General features: G+C 37.7%; 1 protein-coding gene across 1 annotated transcript in view; it reads right to left on the bottom strand.

Annotated features, from left to right (window-relative positions):
• The window catches only part of gcn1 (GCN1 activator of EIF2AK4), a 40,488-nt gene that overhangs the window by 8,949 nt on the left and 18,952 nt on the right, over window positions 1-12,587 (bottom strand). Inside the window, exons 36-52 of the mRNA XM_066643506.1 lie at window positions 11,946-12,060; window positions 9,432-9,611; window positions 8,222-8,442; window positions 8,027-8,095; window positions 7,622-7,760; window positions 7,090-7,286; window positions 6,375-6,517; window positions 6,096-6,213; window positions 5,790-6,005; window positions 4,809-4,973; window positions 4,553-4,714; window positions 4,336-4,428; window positions 3,393-3,536; window positions 2,956-3,225; window positions 939-1,052; window positions 581-811; window positions 25-218 (exon numbers count right to left, since the gene is read on the bottom strand). Coding sequence (XP_066499603.1) covers window positions 25-218; window positions 581-811; window positions 939-1,052; window positions 2,956-3,225; window positions 3,393-3,536; window positions 4,336-4,428; window positions 4,553-4,714; window positions 4,809-4,973; window positions 5,790-6,005; window positions 6,096-6,213; window positions 6,375-6,517; window positions 7,090-7,286; window positions 7,622-7,760; window positions 8,027-8,095; window positions 8,222-8,442; window positions 9,432-9,611; window positions 11,946-12,060 — 2,771 coding nt within the window. The remainder of the gene's footprint in view (window positions 1-24; window positions 219-580; window positions 812-938; window positions 1,053-2,955; window positions 3,226-3,392; window positions 3,537-4,335; window positions 4,429-4,552; window positions 4,715-4,808; window positions 4,974-5,789; window positions 6,006-6,095; window positions 6,214-6,374; window positions 6,518-7,089; window positions 7,287-7,621; window positions 7,761-8,026; window positions 8,096-8,221; window positions 8,443-9,431; window positions 9,612-11,945; window positions 12,061-12,587) is intronic.

Raw genomic sequence — 12,587 nt, 5'->3', positions numbered from 1 at the left:
GGCGCAATGCTGTGTTTATCCCACCTGACTCCGGAGTCTTCTGCATTGCGAATGGCTGAGAGTTGCTCAGTGAAGAGGGGATCTACTTTAGTGTGAATGGAGACCAGTTGGCCCAGAGCCTCAGCTGCCCTCAGCCTCACTGCCCTGCTCGAATCCTGCAATGCTTTCAGAAATGTGGTCTGGAGTTGCGGCAGGAACGGCTTCAGTGCTATACCCACCTACGCAGGGGAACAGAGAGGAAAATGAAAACTGCGCACTGCAAATGTGAGTGTGACATGTTAAGACATACAGCATGAAGAGAAGAAAACCTTTTAAAGAAGTGGTTCTCTATACTGGTGCTAGAGTCCACATATTCTGGAGGTTTTAGTGATTTCTCCTACTTTTACACTGCTTATGAGTTCAGGAAGTCTTGTTCAATTGTTGATTTAATAAATAAATAAATATTACCTTGTGTCAATCGAACTTAGACAGCAGGTCATTGTGTGTATATATATATATATATATATATATATATATATATATATATATATATATATATATATATATATATATACACACACACACATACACACATACATACCTTAGCAAGCAGAAGGGTCAGCGTCTCAAGAAGAGCCGTCTTCACAGTCCAGGCAAAGCGGTCTCCGAGGATACGGATGAGGGGTCCAGTGATGTGGACTACAGAGGGGCGGAGAGCTTCAGCAGAGGTCAGCTTGATGACTCCACCTAAAGCACGTGCTGCTTCCTCCTTCTGCTCTGGACTACCTGTTAACACTCCCTCTCTCAGAACGGGCAGAATACATGTCACTCCCTGTGAGAGGGGAGAGAGAAAACAATGAATATCTGTAAGAAATAATACATTTCAATTAGAGGAAATTTTTATTTTATTGTGTTTAATGAATGCACAGTTGTCTGGATTGTAACAGAGCAGCATTCACCTTCTTGGGCAGACAGAATCCAGGTAAGGTTTCTCCCTTGACCTCAGCTGCAGCTGAGCGGATATCTCTGTGCAAGTCGTCAATCAGAGCAAGTTGACTGCCAGCATCCAGTTTCTGCATACCGATGAAAGAGCTTCAATTAATCTGTTTCATACTCCATAGTCTACATCAGCACTCCTCAAACACTTAAATGGTTTAGTGGAAAATGAGAGTTGAAAAACGGTTAGAAATCGTAATCAACCATTTAAGAACAGGAACAGCATTACTCTGCCAGGGCTAATTTGTTGACAATTATTTTGTCTCACAAAAAGTACATAATTGCAGGTTATTACCAAGTATGCAGCACATGCTGTTGCATGATATTCCACCCCTCAAACTATGACTTAAATGTAGTATTGTTAAGGTAATGGCAGACAAGTAAAGGCAGCTTTCCTAGGTATATGCACTACTAGCACACTGGCTGTGCATGTTTTCATTGCAAATAGAGAAAAGCAGTCACAAATATTAACAGAGATCGCTGTCAACTCTAAGGAAACTCTCAACAAATATTTGCATTAATTTTCTTCAGTAATTCATTTCCATACCACATGAAATGTGGAAAAGCCACAGAGAAACCAGTTTAAACCCAAGAAAACAAATACACTTTCTTTTCTGGTCAACAAACACCATTGATGTTGTGCTTCAGTAGTCCTTGCACTTGCAACTTACTAGGCAACAACACTGGGCTACATCAGAGATACTATGAAATGTGGAATCACTGTTTGGAATAGGAATGGGAGTTCTTGTAACACTCAACATTGCGTTTGTTTACAGAACAAGTCCCACCTTTCATTAAAAAAAAAAAAAAAGTCCCTATCAGCTTGTTGATACACTGCAAGGCCCCTTGATGTGGAAATCCGCACAAGTGCAGTAGCAAGAACATGCCACAGAATCATGGTTTCCGTGCTGAATTGATCCAAATGCTATCAACTATTCATCACAATTTTTTGTCAGATTTTATCAGTGATTAAAAATGTTCAGGAAAAAGTCTGACTTTCTGTTTCAAGGATTTGACCTCCCTCCATTCACAGAGACATGAGCCTTGTCGCTTATGACTGGAAATAACTGCTTGGGGCATCGTGCAACAAATGTCCGCAGAGTGGACAGACATGTCTATAAGGACACCCACACTTAAGCTACGTAACAGCTTTTGTCTGGGGACTAGAGATGCAGCCATTCAGTTGGTCGTTTATTTCTCATGGAGATGTATCTGGATACTTTAATATGAGAATAGAAATGCTGTTTGGAAATTTGGAATTAGAAACCAATCTCAGCCCTAAATATTTTACCCTTTATGCAAACTTTGATCTTTTTAGGTTTTTTCAGAACTAGAATTTGGCTTCTTACTCAAATTTCCTGTTCAATTTTAAAACTCCAATTTCTGAAATTCGAATAAGAATGAGGCTCTTAGATACACATTCCTAACTGTTGGAGCTTGCTGCAACAGTGCTGTCGTTTATCAGCAAAAGATCAGAAAAACGCAGTCTGCAGAGCTGCCACCGTGAAGTCATTGTCCCAAGTGTTCAGAATATAAGGAAAAAAACTACTCTAGGGTGCTAGGGGGCAGGAAGCACTGGTTGAAGAAAACTAATACACACAAACAGACAACTACAAAAATACACTATGAAACTTTGACAAGCCTAACCATTTAGTTCCAGGTATAAACATGCCTTAAAACTATATTGTTGCTGTGCAAAGAAAAACATGCATTTATAAAATTGTTACTTTATAAAAGAAGAAAAAACATTCTAAACTTTCAATAGACATCAGTGTAAAAATATTTTATTCTATGTAATTTTGAAGCATTTCTATTGGTCCATTCATAATGAAATTTTCACACAATGAAAGATAGTTGATGTGTTGTAAAAAAAATGATGTAATGAACTAAAACTCGATAAATGGAGCTACACATTTTACTTTGGACAGCGATAATATAGAAAATAATAAGAATGCATGTGTTATTGAGTCATGCATATACCTTGGTGATAGAGTTGATAGTGTCCCAGCTCTGACTGAGCACTTCAGGATTAGGGTCGTTGAGAAGACGCATGAGGCCAGAGAGAAGAGTGCGGGTGTGAGCGCTGTAGTCAAGGCGTGTTCGGGAGAAGTAAGCATTTAGGATGGTTACGGAAGCCTCTCTCAGACCAGCATCTGGCCCCCGTGTGGCCTCCAGAAGATCTTCAATTATGATCCTCTGACCAACCTCATCCTCCACAGACAATATCACAGTTTGACAACTGCTCAGCTCCTGCAGAACAGTGAGAACACCAATGACTTTTTATCGGGTTAGGTGTTTTATACATGCTTTAGAATCCTTAAGGTCTTAAGGCTGAAATATTTTTGAGAAAATACCTAATTGAAACTGTTTAAACCAATATTTCGACTGTGATATTACGTAAAGGTTATTATGTTTACCTGAGGTCCCTCCTCAGTGCCAAGTTTGTCTTTAAGGGAAGAGAGCAGAGCAGGGAGAATCACACCCAGGTGCCGTGTTAGAGCATCACCTGTCACAGATGACAGGAAGGCCAACACACGCGTGTTCACTGGAGGAGCTGTCAGCTAAATCACACAGAAGAAGGTAAAAATAAAGGGTCAAATAAGTAAGAAAATTAAGCCAGTTACAGTTGCAAAACTTTAAATTCTATATTACATTTAATAACACTTTTTTCTTTTACAGTCCCAATTCTCAAATAAATAAACGTTATTGATTGATCCAGTAGATTTACCTATAAAGACAAGACATATTTAGAGTTTTCGAAAAATTGTTTTAGTGAAACCCAAGACTTAATACATTTAATAATAAATGAAATAAATGACATTATGTATGTATCTCAACATACACACACAGTCATATACAGCCCTAAAGAGATGCATATTAAAGTCAATAAACTGTGGACAATGACTGTGGTAAGATGACTAAAAACAAGAACTAAACTTTAACAAACTAGAACTAAACAGAGAATTAAGTTTGTGAACTAGGGTTGTCTTCAAAATTCACCTAAAACCAAAACAAAAAATTCCTTGAGGTTCACTACACATGTGTGGTATATGTTAAAGTTGCTATATCATTGTTCATTAGCTCAATAATAGTTCAATATTACTAGAGATTACAAACATGGTGAATATATTTACTCTGCAGAAATTAAGGTCCAACCTGTTATACCAGAGGAAAGAAATATGGGGTCTTTAAAGTGCTAAAATTTTCAATATTAAATAAAATTTTGCCCATTTTGTATTCTCCATAATTGGAACAAAAATTCAAATTGAAAACCACCTTGGTGTGCACTTTTACTGTTTCAGTTTAGAGACATCAATATTTTAGAGACATTATCTTGCTCTTCAAGTTTTCAGCACTCACTTTAGGCACAAGATAAGGCAGCACTGATCGAGACTTCACAGCCATGACCTGCTTGAGTCCATCCAGAGCAAATTCAGCAGTCTCCTCATCCTCCTGCCAAATCAACAGCATAAAATAAAAGCTTAGTAACTGTCTTTTAGTCAGAAATATGAGTCAGATTAGAGACAAATAACCGTCAGTATAAGGATAAGAGAAAGTAAAATAGGCATAGACTAACCAGTTGTTTAAGCAGGGCTGGGAGAATGTCATCCAGGGCTTGGTGGCCAATTGTGGTGTGAAGCTGCTCAAAGGTTTTAGCAGCTGCTTCGCGCACCTCTTCCAGGGGGTCACACAGAGCTTTACGTACTGTAGGCACTAGAGACTCTGAAAACACCAAAACCTATGGAACAGAAAGACACACACACACAACATGTTACTATTCGCTAGAGAAAATCCATCCATCAATCAATCAAAAGTTATGTAGACTATCATACAGCGTCTTTGCTGGTGGACTTCATTATCTCACTGAGGCCAATGCACACTCCCTGCCTCTCATCGCTCTTCTCAGAGCGCAGGCCCTCCTCCAGGATAGGGATGATTTCTGGAAGGATCTTTTCTCCCAGCTTCCTCACCAGATCTCCCAGAGTACGTGCAGCAATCTGGAAATAAAATGGCAAAGTTAAAGACCCCCTGCACTCAAAAAGGTTTTTTTTTTTTTTTTTTTTTTTTTTTAATTTCATATTTTAAATATTTTTGGACAGATTAGTATTTGTACGGAATATCTTAGTTGAATTATTCTGTTGAAAACATTCTCATTCAAAACATCAAAAGTGTGTTCATGGCAGCTTCACAAATAAGCTGGAACCTAGGAAAATCCATTATACTACAATATCTACTTGTAAAACCAGCAAGGGTTTAGGTTAAGGACAGGAAGTTTGGTTTAGATTTTAGACTGAAGATATGGTTAGAAAAAAAAAGTGACATTCTTCTTTACACGTCCAAATATCTGTAAGCACTTAAATGAACAGAGACCAATAAATACACTGTCTTCTGGAGTAATGGAACTCCATCCAGCAACTGTGGGTTATGTTGGAGTGGCATCTGTGATCCAGAACTAATCACCCAACATCAGTATCTTATCTCCCTAAAGCAAACCAATCCCACTTAGCAATGTTTCAACATCTAGTGCAAAGCCTTCTCAGAAAAGTGTAAGTTGTAGAGAGGTTTAAAAAAAAAATCATTCTATAATACTTTTTTCCAGAATTCAAAACTTTACAAGTTTTTTTTTTTTTTTAAATAAAAATACTAAATGAGCAACAACATGTCATAGATACCCAACTGGCTACAAATTAAAGTGTACGATACAATTGCCATAATTGAAGACTTTGTAAAGCTTTATGTCCAAACATTAAGCACTTTTGTGAGTCGCTCTGGATAAGAGCATCTGCTAAATGCAGTAAATGTAATGTGTGTACCGTTCTCTTGTCAGGGCATGTAGATGCCAGGAAGCCCAACAGCAGGCTGAAAAGCGTAGGCAGAATCTCTCGGAGTGTACGTGGTGTGTTAGACACCACAATCTTCCACACGTGCAGTGAGGCCTGTCTGACCACCAGCTGCGTGTCTGAGCGGCCCATGTAGAGTCCAGACAGCACGCGGTTCCTTCTCTCTGCTCCCAGGGCACCAATAATGGCCTGAAAAGCACAATGTCTTCATATTCAAAGCCTCACTATCATGTTAACTCATGCCTTCTGAGTCTGTCACAGCAGAGCACAAGCTTGTACCTTGTTGGACTGCGCTGTGCCAAAGTTGTCATCCTCAGATGCTGTTTCTGTTGTCATCTTCCCTGAAACCCCTGAGATGTGGAACAGCAGGTCTCCTAGCAACTGCACTGAACTGAACCTGGGGCCACAGAGTTTTTTTTTTTTTTTTTAAAGCTTTATTATTCAGAGGTACTCTAATGCTATGACGACAATTAACTGCAAGTGTAATGAATGATGAAGTATAAAATTCATGCAGACAAATAAAATGAAATAAAATTCTCAGCCTGTTCATGTGCCCACCTGATTCTCCAGAGGTCATCAAACAGTCCTTGTTCCAGTTCTGGCAGCAGGAGTGCGATAGCCGTCTCTGCGTACATGCTGATGATTCGCTGACCAGCTTTCAGGGCTGTATCTCTCACATACTCATTCTCATCAGCCAGAGCCTGTACACATACATTGACAAAATAATAAAACCAGTTTATTTGCACAAGACAACAAACATTTTCATTAACTACATTACAGAAATCTTCTTGCTATGTAAAGAAGTAATAAAATATAGTAAAAACAAAAGTTATATTCAGTTTATGTCACTGTTCCGAATAAGAAAACACATGAACAGCATAGGTAATATGTTTGTGACTTTTAACCACTACTCTGAATGAACAAAATATTAACCATATCATTGTTAAAACACAAAATGTTGTTGGATTTTTTAAAATTTAATCGCAATAAGGCAAGCTGTTATTTTGACTGATTTTGCTGTTGTTAATTGGACATGCAAGCTTCTAAAACTTCAAAAACTTTGCCTAACAGCTCCGGGTTATGGATAATACATTGTTTATATTAGAGAATAACATACCCCAGACTGAATCCATTAAAATTTGGATCAGATCAGTGTCAGAAGTTTAAAATTCTCAGGTAATGTGAGCACATCAATAATGGTATAACTGTAATTCTTTCAATTTCGAGTTATTCTTAAGTATAGGACTCCAGAGTCCCAGTGTTTGTGCCATACCTTGAGGATACAGGGAATGATGGGACCCACATAAGGCGTAAATTTGTCCCCGAAAGTGAGCGGGAGGTAAATGAACATCATGATATAGCCGTCTCGGACATGAGAGGCGATGTCCACTTTGCTAGCTGTCTGGACCACGTCAGGCATCAACTTATCCAGCTTTTCAACTCCTAAACCAGCCATCACCTCTGCCAGACCTAAGAACAAAGAAAATATATACACATTTTTATAAACAGCTAATCAACAACAGTTCAAAAATCAGATAAGTATAGTGCTAATAAATGAGCTGAAACAAAACAGAGGTATGGTTTAAAAAAAAATAAATATAAATAATATAATAATAAATTATTATAAATTATATATATATATATATATATATATATATATATATATATATATATATATATATATATATATATATATATATATATATATATATATATAATTCTGAAAGAAATCCTGCTGTGTAATAACACATGTAAATGCAGCACATTTGCTGCCCCCTGCTGGTACATATTTCAGTATTTCTCACCCTGTGCTGCTCCAGAACGGTCCACAGAGCTCTGTTCCGAAGCAAGGGTTTCCATCAACCAGGGCAGTAGGTCATCAAAGCAGGACTCGCCCATGCCCTTCACCATGGCACCAAGAGCCTTTGCTGACACTGTGCGGACCTGCCCACACACAGCAAAAGTGGATCGCGTAAATACACCAATGGAATTGGAACATTAGTTGCCATATAAAAAAAACAATCTTTTGGTTCATTCCATGCTTATGTTACAGTACAAGGCTAAAGGGTATTAATTACTGTGTGTCACAATAAACATACACACACATATATATATATAAATATATTACATACATACAATAATCAAATATATATATCAGGGGGAAACAAAATTTATAGGTGGTCAGCTGGGGAGAAAGGGGAGAGACAGACCTCTGGCACAGGGTCCAGTAGAGATGTTTTGAGTCCAGGAATCACACTAGGCAGGTATGGAGACAGGTCCTGCACACAAAAACCAAGTACAATAAAAATAAATAAAGGCACTGAAAAAAAGCAGGTGGCAAGGTCAAAGCAAATCACTACATTTGGAAAACTACACATCAGATAAAATCTGAGGTCAAATCATACCTTTTGGTCAGTGAGAGAGTACATGTTTCCGATAATCTGAGCAGCCATCTTCCGTGTGTCAGTGGAGCGGTCCTGGAAGGCCCGCTGGACGATGGGCATGATGAGAGCCAGTGAAGGTGCGTCAATGAAGTGAACAAATTTTGTCTCCAAAAGAGTCTGCAGACAACACTGCGTCTTATGGGATGGGTCAGTCAGTGCGTCCAGCAGAATGCGGGTAATAGCTGAGTTGAGAAAGGAGTTCAGAAAAAAGTCAAAAACAAATTAGAACTAATAACCAATCTGTACTAAAATATTTTAACTGTCATTGTGAAAGCCTGCTGGCTGAATTAATAATGATGTTCTAAACCACTTCATTATCTTACTGGACTATTACTAAACTATATTCATACTTTTAAACACTTAAATTCAAGGTACATCTAACGCTGATAGAGAAGTTTAATGGGCAGCTCCGAAACAGATCCCACATTCAATTAAGGACTCAGCCAGTACCTTTGGGATGTGTTGGAGAACCTGACCTAAGTAACGTTTCTGTGACTAATTTCCTTCAAATCCTCATTAATCTAAAATTTCCAAGTAGGGTAGAATTTACTGTAGAAAAGGGGTGGGCCAGGTAAACGCCATATTAGTAAATGGTATTTAACGAGTAAATGGTATTTAATTTTACTGTATCGTGTTTCATACACTATATTGGCAAAAGTATTCGCTCATCTGCCTTTGCACACATATGAACTTGAGCGTCATCCCTCAACTGTCCAAAATCTTTTAGTATGCTGAATCATTAAGAGTTCCTTTCACTGGAAATAAGTAGTACCCTCTCTGTCATTTTATATGGTCTACCACTTTGTGGCCAAGTTGCTGTTGTGCATCCTATCACAGTCCTATGCTAGAATTCACTGAGCTCCTGAGAGCAACACATTTTTTCACAAATGTTTGTAGAAGTCTGCATGCCTAGAGTGAATAATTTCGGCAATATAATGTATAGGTTTTTTTTTTGTTTTAAAACCCATGCATTTTATTTTTATCCTTGCTGCAGCTCTAAATTATGATGACGCAACATTTCCTTTCTCAAACATCATAAAACTGAAATAAACTAATCTTCATGCACCTTTTAGTTTTAGTGTTCATTTTCTAGAACTGCTCTAAAAATATGACAGGAACGTATCAAGATCTTATGTAAAATTATGTGAGCCATAAAATCCCAATCTCTTACCCTGGATCTCAGGATTGCGGATGACAGAGCCAATCTGTCTCAGGGCCTGCTGGCCGGCCTTCTGCACTTTGACGTGCGAGTCCGTCAGCACCTCTGTTAGCTTGGGGACGATGCTGGGCAGACATGAGGACAGCTGCTTTGGTGCACAATGTGCCATGGCACCCAACAACTCCACTGAGCCTGTACACAGATTTAGGAGACAGATGTGAGAGTGCAATATGTCATGAAAGTTGCTGCAACAAAGTTTCCAGTCATACAAAATGTCTATAAAACAAAATACAAATTTACTGTACTTCTCCAAGGTTGCCGACATGCCAGGATCAAACATGAGTTACATAAAGCAAGAGATAAAATATTATATAAAATAAAACAGTGCTGATGCATATTTGAAATTAATGACCTAGCAACACCCCTCTATATTAATCCTTGAAGTTGAGAATTGGTATAGGTTTGCCATTTCTCCCACCTCTCTTCAAAAATATATATTTTTTTTATCTCAGAGCAAATGTGAGCTTTTCCATATTATATATTTCATGGACAATTTCTTTCCACTCTTTGACTGCTGGGGGATCTAGTTGGAGCAATTAACATGTTTTAAACCTTCTTACTGGCTGCTAACAACACCTGCAGTTAATATCCATCTCTACCTGCTATACTTCCCCAAGTAGATAACCAAACAGGTTTTGGGAATGTCATATTTTTAAACACAGCTAATATAAGTTCCAACATGGTCCCAGTAGTATGTAATTTTGGTACAGACCCAAAACATGAGTCTGTCCAACATTAAATGACACCACACTGTCTCCAGCAAGACTGGGGTGTAGTACACTACACTGATATTACCTTAAAAAATTACATTTTCCAGCAAAATTCATGCCACATCTTAGAACCTGTAGTTGTGATTTGTTTTCCACTTGTTTCCCCAGGTCTTGGCTGGTATATTAATGTTAAGTTCTTAACGCTAAAACAAATAATTAGAGAGTTCTCTTCCCTCTGAAAACTGGGGCCTTCTATCCCTTTTAAATAATAGTGTCAAAGTTGTAGATAGCAGAAGAAATCTTGGTTGGCCAAGCTAAAGGATTTTTCAAATATTGGAATGAGAATACATTTTTGTTAATGTACAGTAAGCCATCAGCCCTTTATGAGTTCAGGACTTAAATCGCCATTTAACTAAGTTTAAGTTAAACCACAATTTGAATTTGATTTTTGCTTCAGCCAAACTAGATCGGTGAATATAGGCTTCCAATGCAGTTAAGATTTTCTGAAAACCCAAATCTTCCAAGTACTTAAAAAAAAAATATATATATATATATATATATATATATATATATATGTGTGTGTGTGTGTGTTTTTATGGTGTTTGAATTTAAACTAAGACATACAGCTGAATGACCTGACATATCTATACTTTCTGTGGAATATTTGTCTGTCATTCGCAAGCATGAAAAAGTTGTCTAATATAGAATAGGGTGTGTGTGGTGCTGAATAATATGTATAGCCCCTATTCTTTGGGTATAATTCTCTCCAGACATCTATCATGTTTAGTTCTTCTAATATATTGTTCCATATGTCACCTAACATTTGAAGAATTCAGCCTAGGGTTAAGCACCAGATTGTAAAAGTTCACTTCTGACAAAGGCAACCTGAAAGTGACTTTCAAGGCTGGGGTCTGATATCAACCCAAATGGACCTGAGTCAAGTGGGAAGGTCCCACAACTACAAGGGGCCCCTCTTAAGTAAGCTTTAAAGCAATCCTTAGCCAGTATAACAAAGTCTGTCCAGTCTTAGGTCTATATATAACTTATACCTTTTGAATGTTATAACTCTAATAATCACAAGTGAAATTCATAACACTTTCACTTGAAGACATAGAAGAAAATTAACTTTAGATACCACAAGTAGTTAGCACTGTAATTCAACATGTCACAGTAATAATCCAACAGGAAAGAGAGCTTATATTTATATGTTGAAGAATATTGGGGGTGAGCATATTTTCACTGCTTCTTCAAGTCTGGTGCCTTGTTTCTGGAGGTCTGCATTAGTCTGTTGTAATTTCTGAGCAATATCTTCCCTTAGACTTTCGAGCTGGCCTTTTATATCTTTCTTAAATTTGTCTCTAAGCTCCACTAGGCTAGTCTTAAAGTAAGAATTTAGGCTACTTATCTGTTTGCTAATAACTAGTATAGCCCAAGCCATGTCATTCAGCCCTTCACTGATTTCTGACTCAGAGTTGGGATTTTGTTCAAGAGAACTTTCAAAAATGTTTTTCTTGAGTTTGACCGGGAGCTCTTTAGTTACACCTTCATCCTCTAACTGTGCTAACCCGGAAGTCCTGGTTCCAGGTTTTCATTCTAACAAAGCAGGAGCACACCTGATAACCTGAATGGAGATTAACTGATTAAAGATATCAGATGTACTCCTGCTTGTGTGGAATGCAAACCTGAAGTCACATCAACCTTTTGTGAATAAGACTGGAGACCACTTGACTGTGCTAAATGCTGACTGAGCACTGACCTGCTTTGGTTCTCCATGACTCTTCCTCCAATGCTACAAGAAGAGAGGGCAACACCAGTTTCACACCATGAGCACTTAGGTTCCGCATTACGGCCTTAGCACAATCATCTGCTGCCTGAGAGAATAAGGCACAGAAAGACAGAAAGATAAAAATAAGAATAAGAAGTATCCCACATGCTTCATGCATTTATTAGAGCTGGAAACATAAATGCAGTATCATGCCAAGTCCTTAGTTAAGCATTTGCAGAAATTTAGCATCTAATTTCTCAAAGACAAGAATGCATTATGTGAATACCTAAGATACTCTTTATTAATATAGTGGATTTCACTGAAATCAGATTATGATTTTTAATAACAGGGAAGATAAGCTGGCACAACATTTTTAACTTTTGTATTCCACATACAGGTTTTAACCCATACTTATTTCAGGTATACAGTTTTGCTGCAGATATATTAAGTATATATATATTAATAACATAAGTTATGTTTAATTAAGCTGTAGAAACAATTTTAGATTTTTTATATTTTCAATATCTGCACTAAAAATGTGAGCTGCTCCCCCCATGCCATTTATTCTATTGGCTAATACAGGATGTAAACATGCACTTAAACACTTTGTTAGCACGGTTTTTGAAGTGCAGA

Source organism: Hoplias malabaricus, chromosome 14 (genome assembly GCF_029633855.1).
Source record: "Hoplias malabaricus isolate fHopMal1 chromosome 14, fHopMal1.hap1, whole genome shotgun sequence".
NCBI classification, from domain to species: domain Eukaryota; kingdom Metazoa; phylum Chordata; class Actinopteri; order Characiformes; family Erythrinidae; genus Hoplias; species Hoplias malabaricus.
The sequence above is the reverse complement of the archived record's forward strand: the minus strand, read 5'-3'. Positions and strand labels throughout refer to the sequence as shown.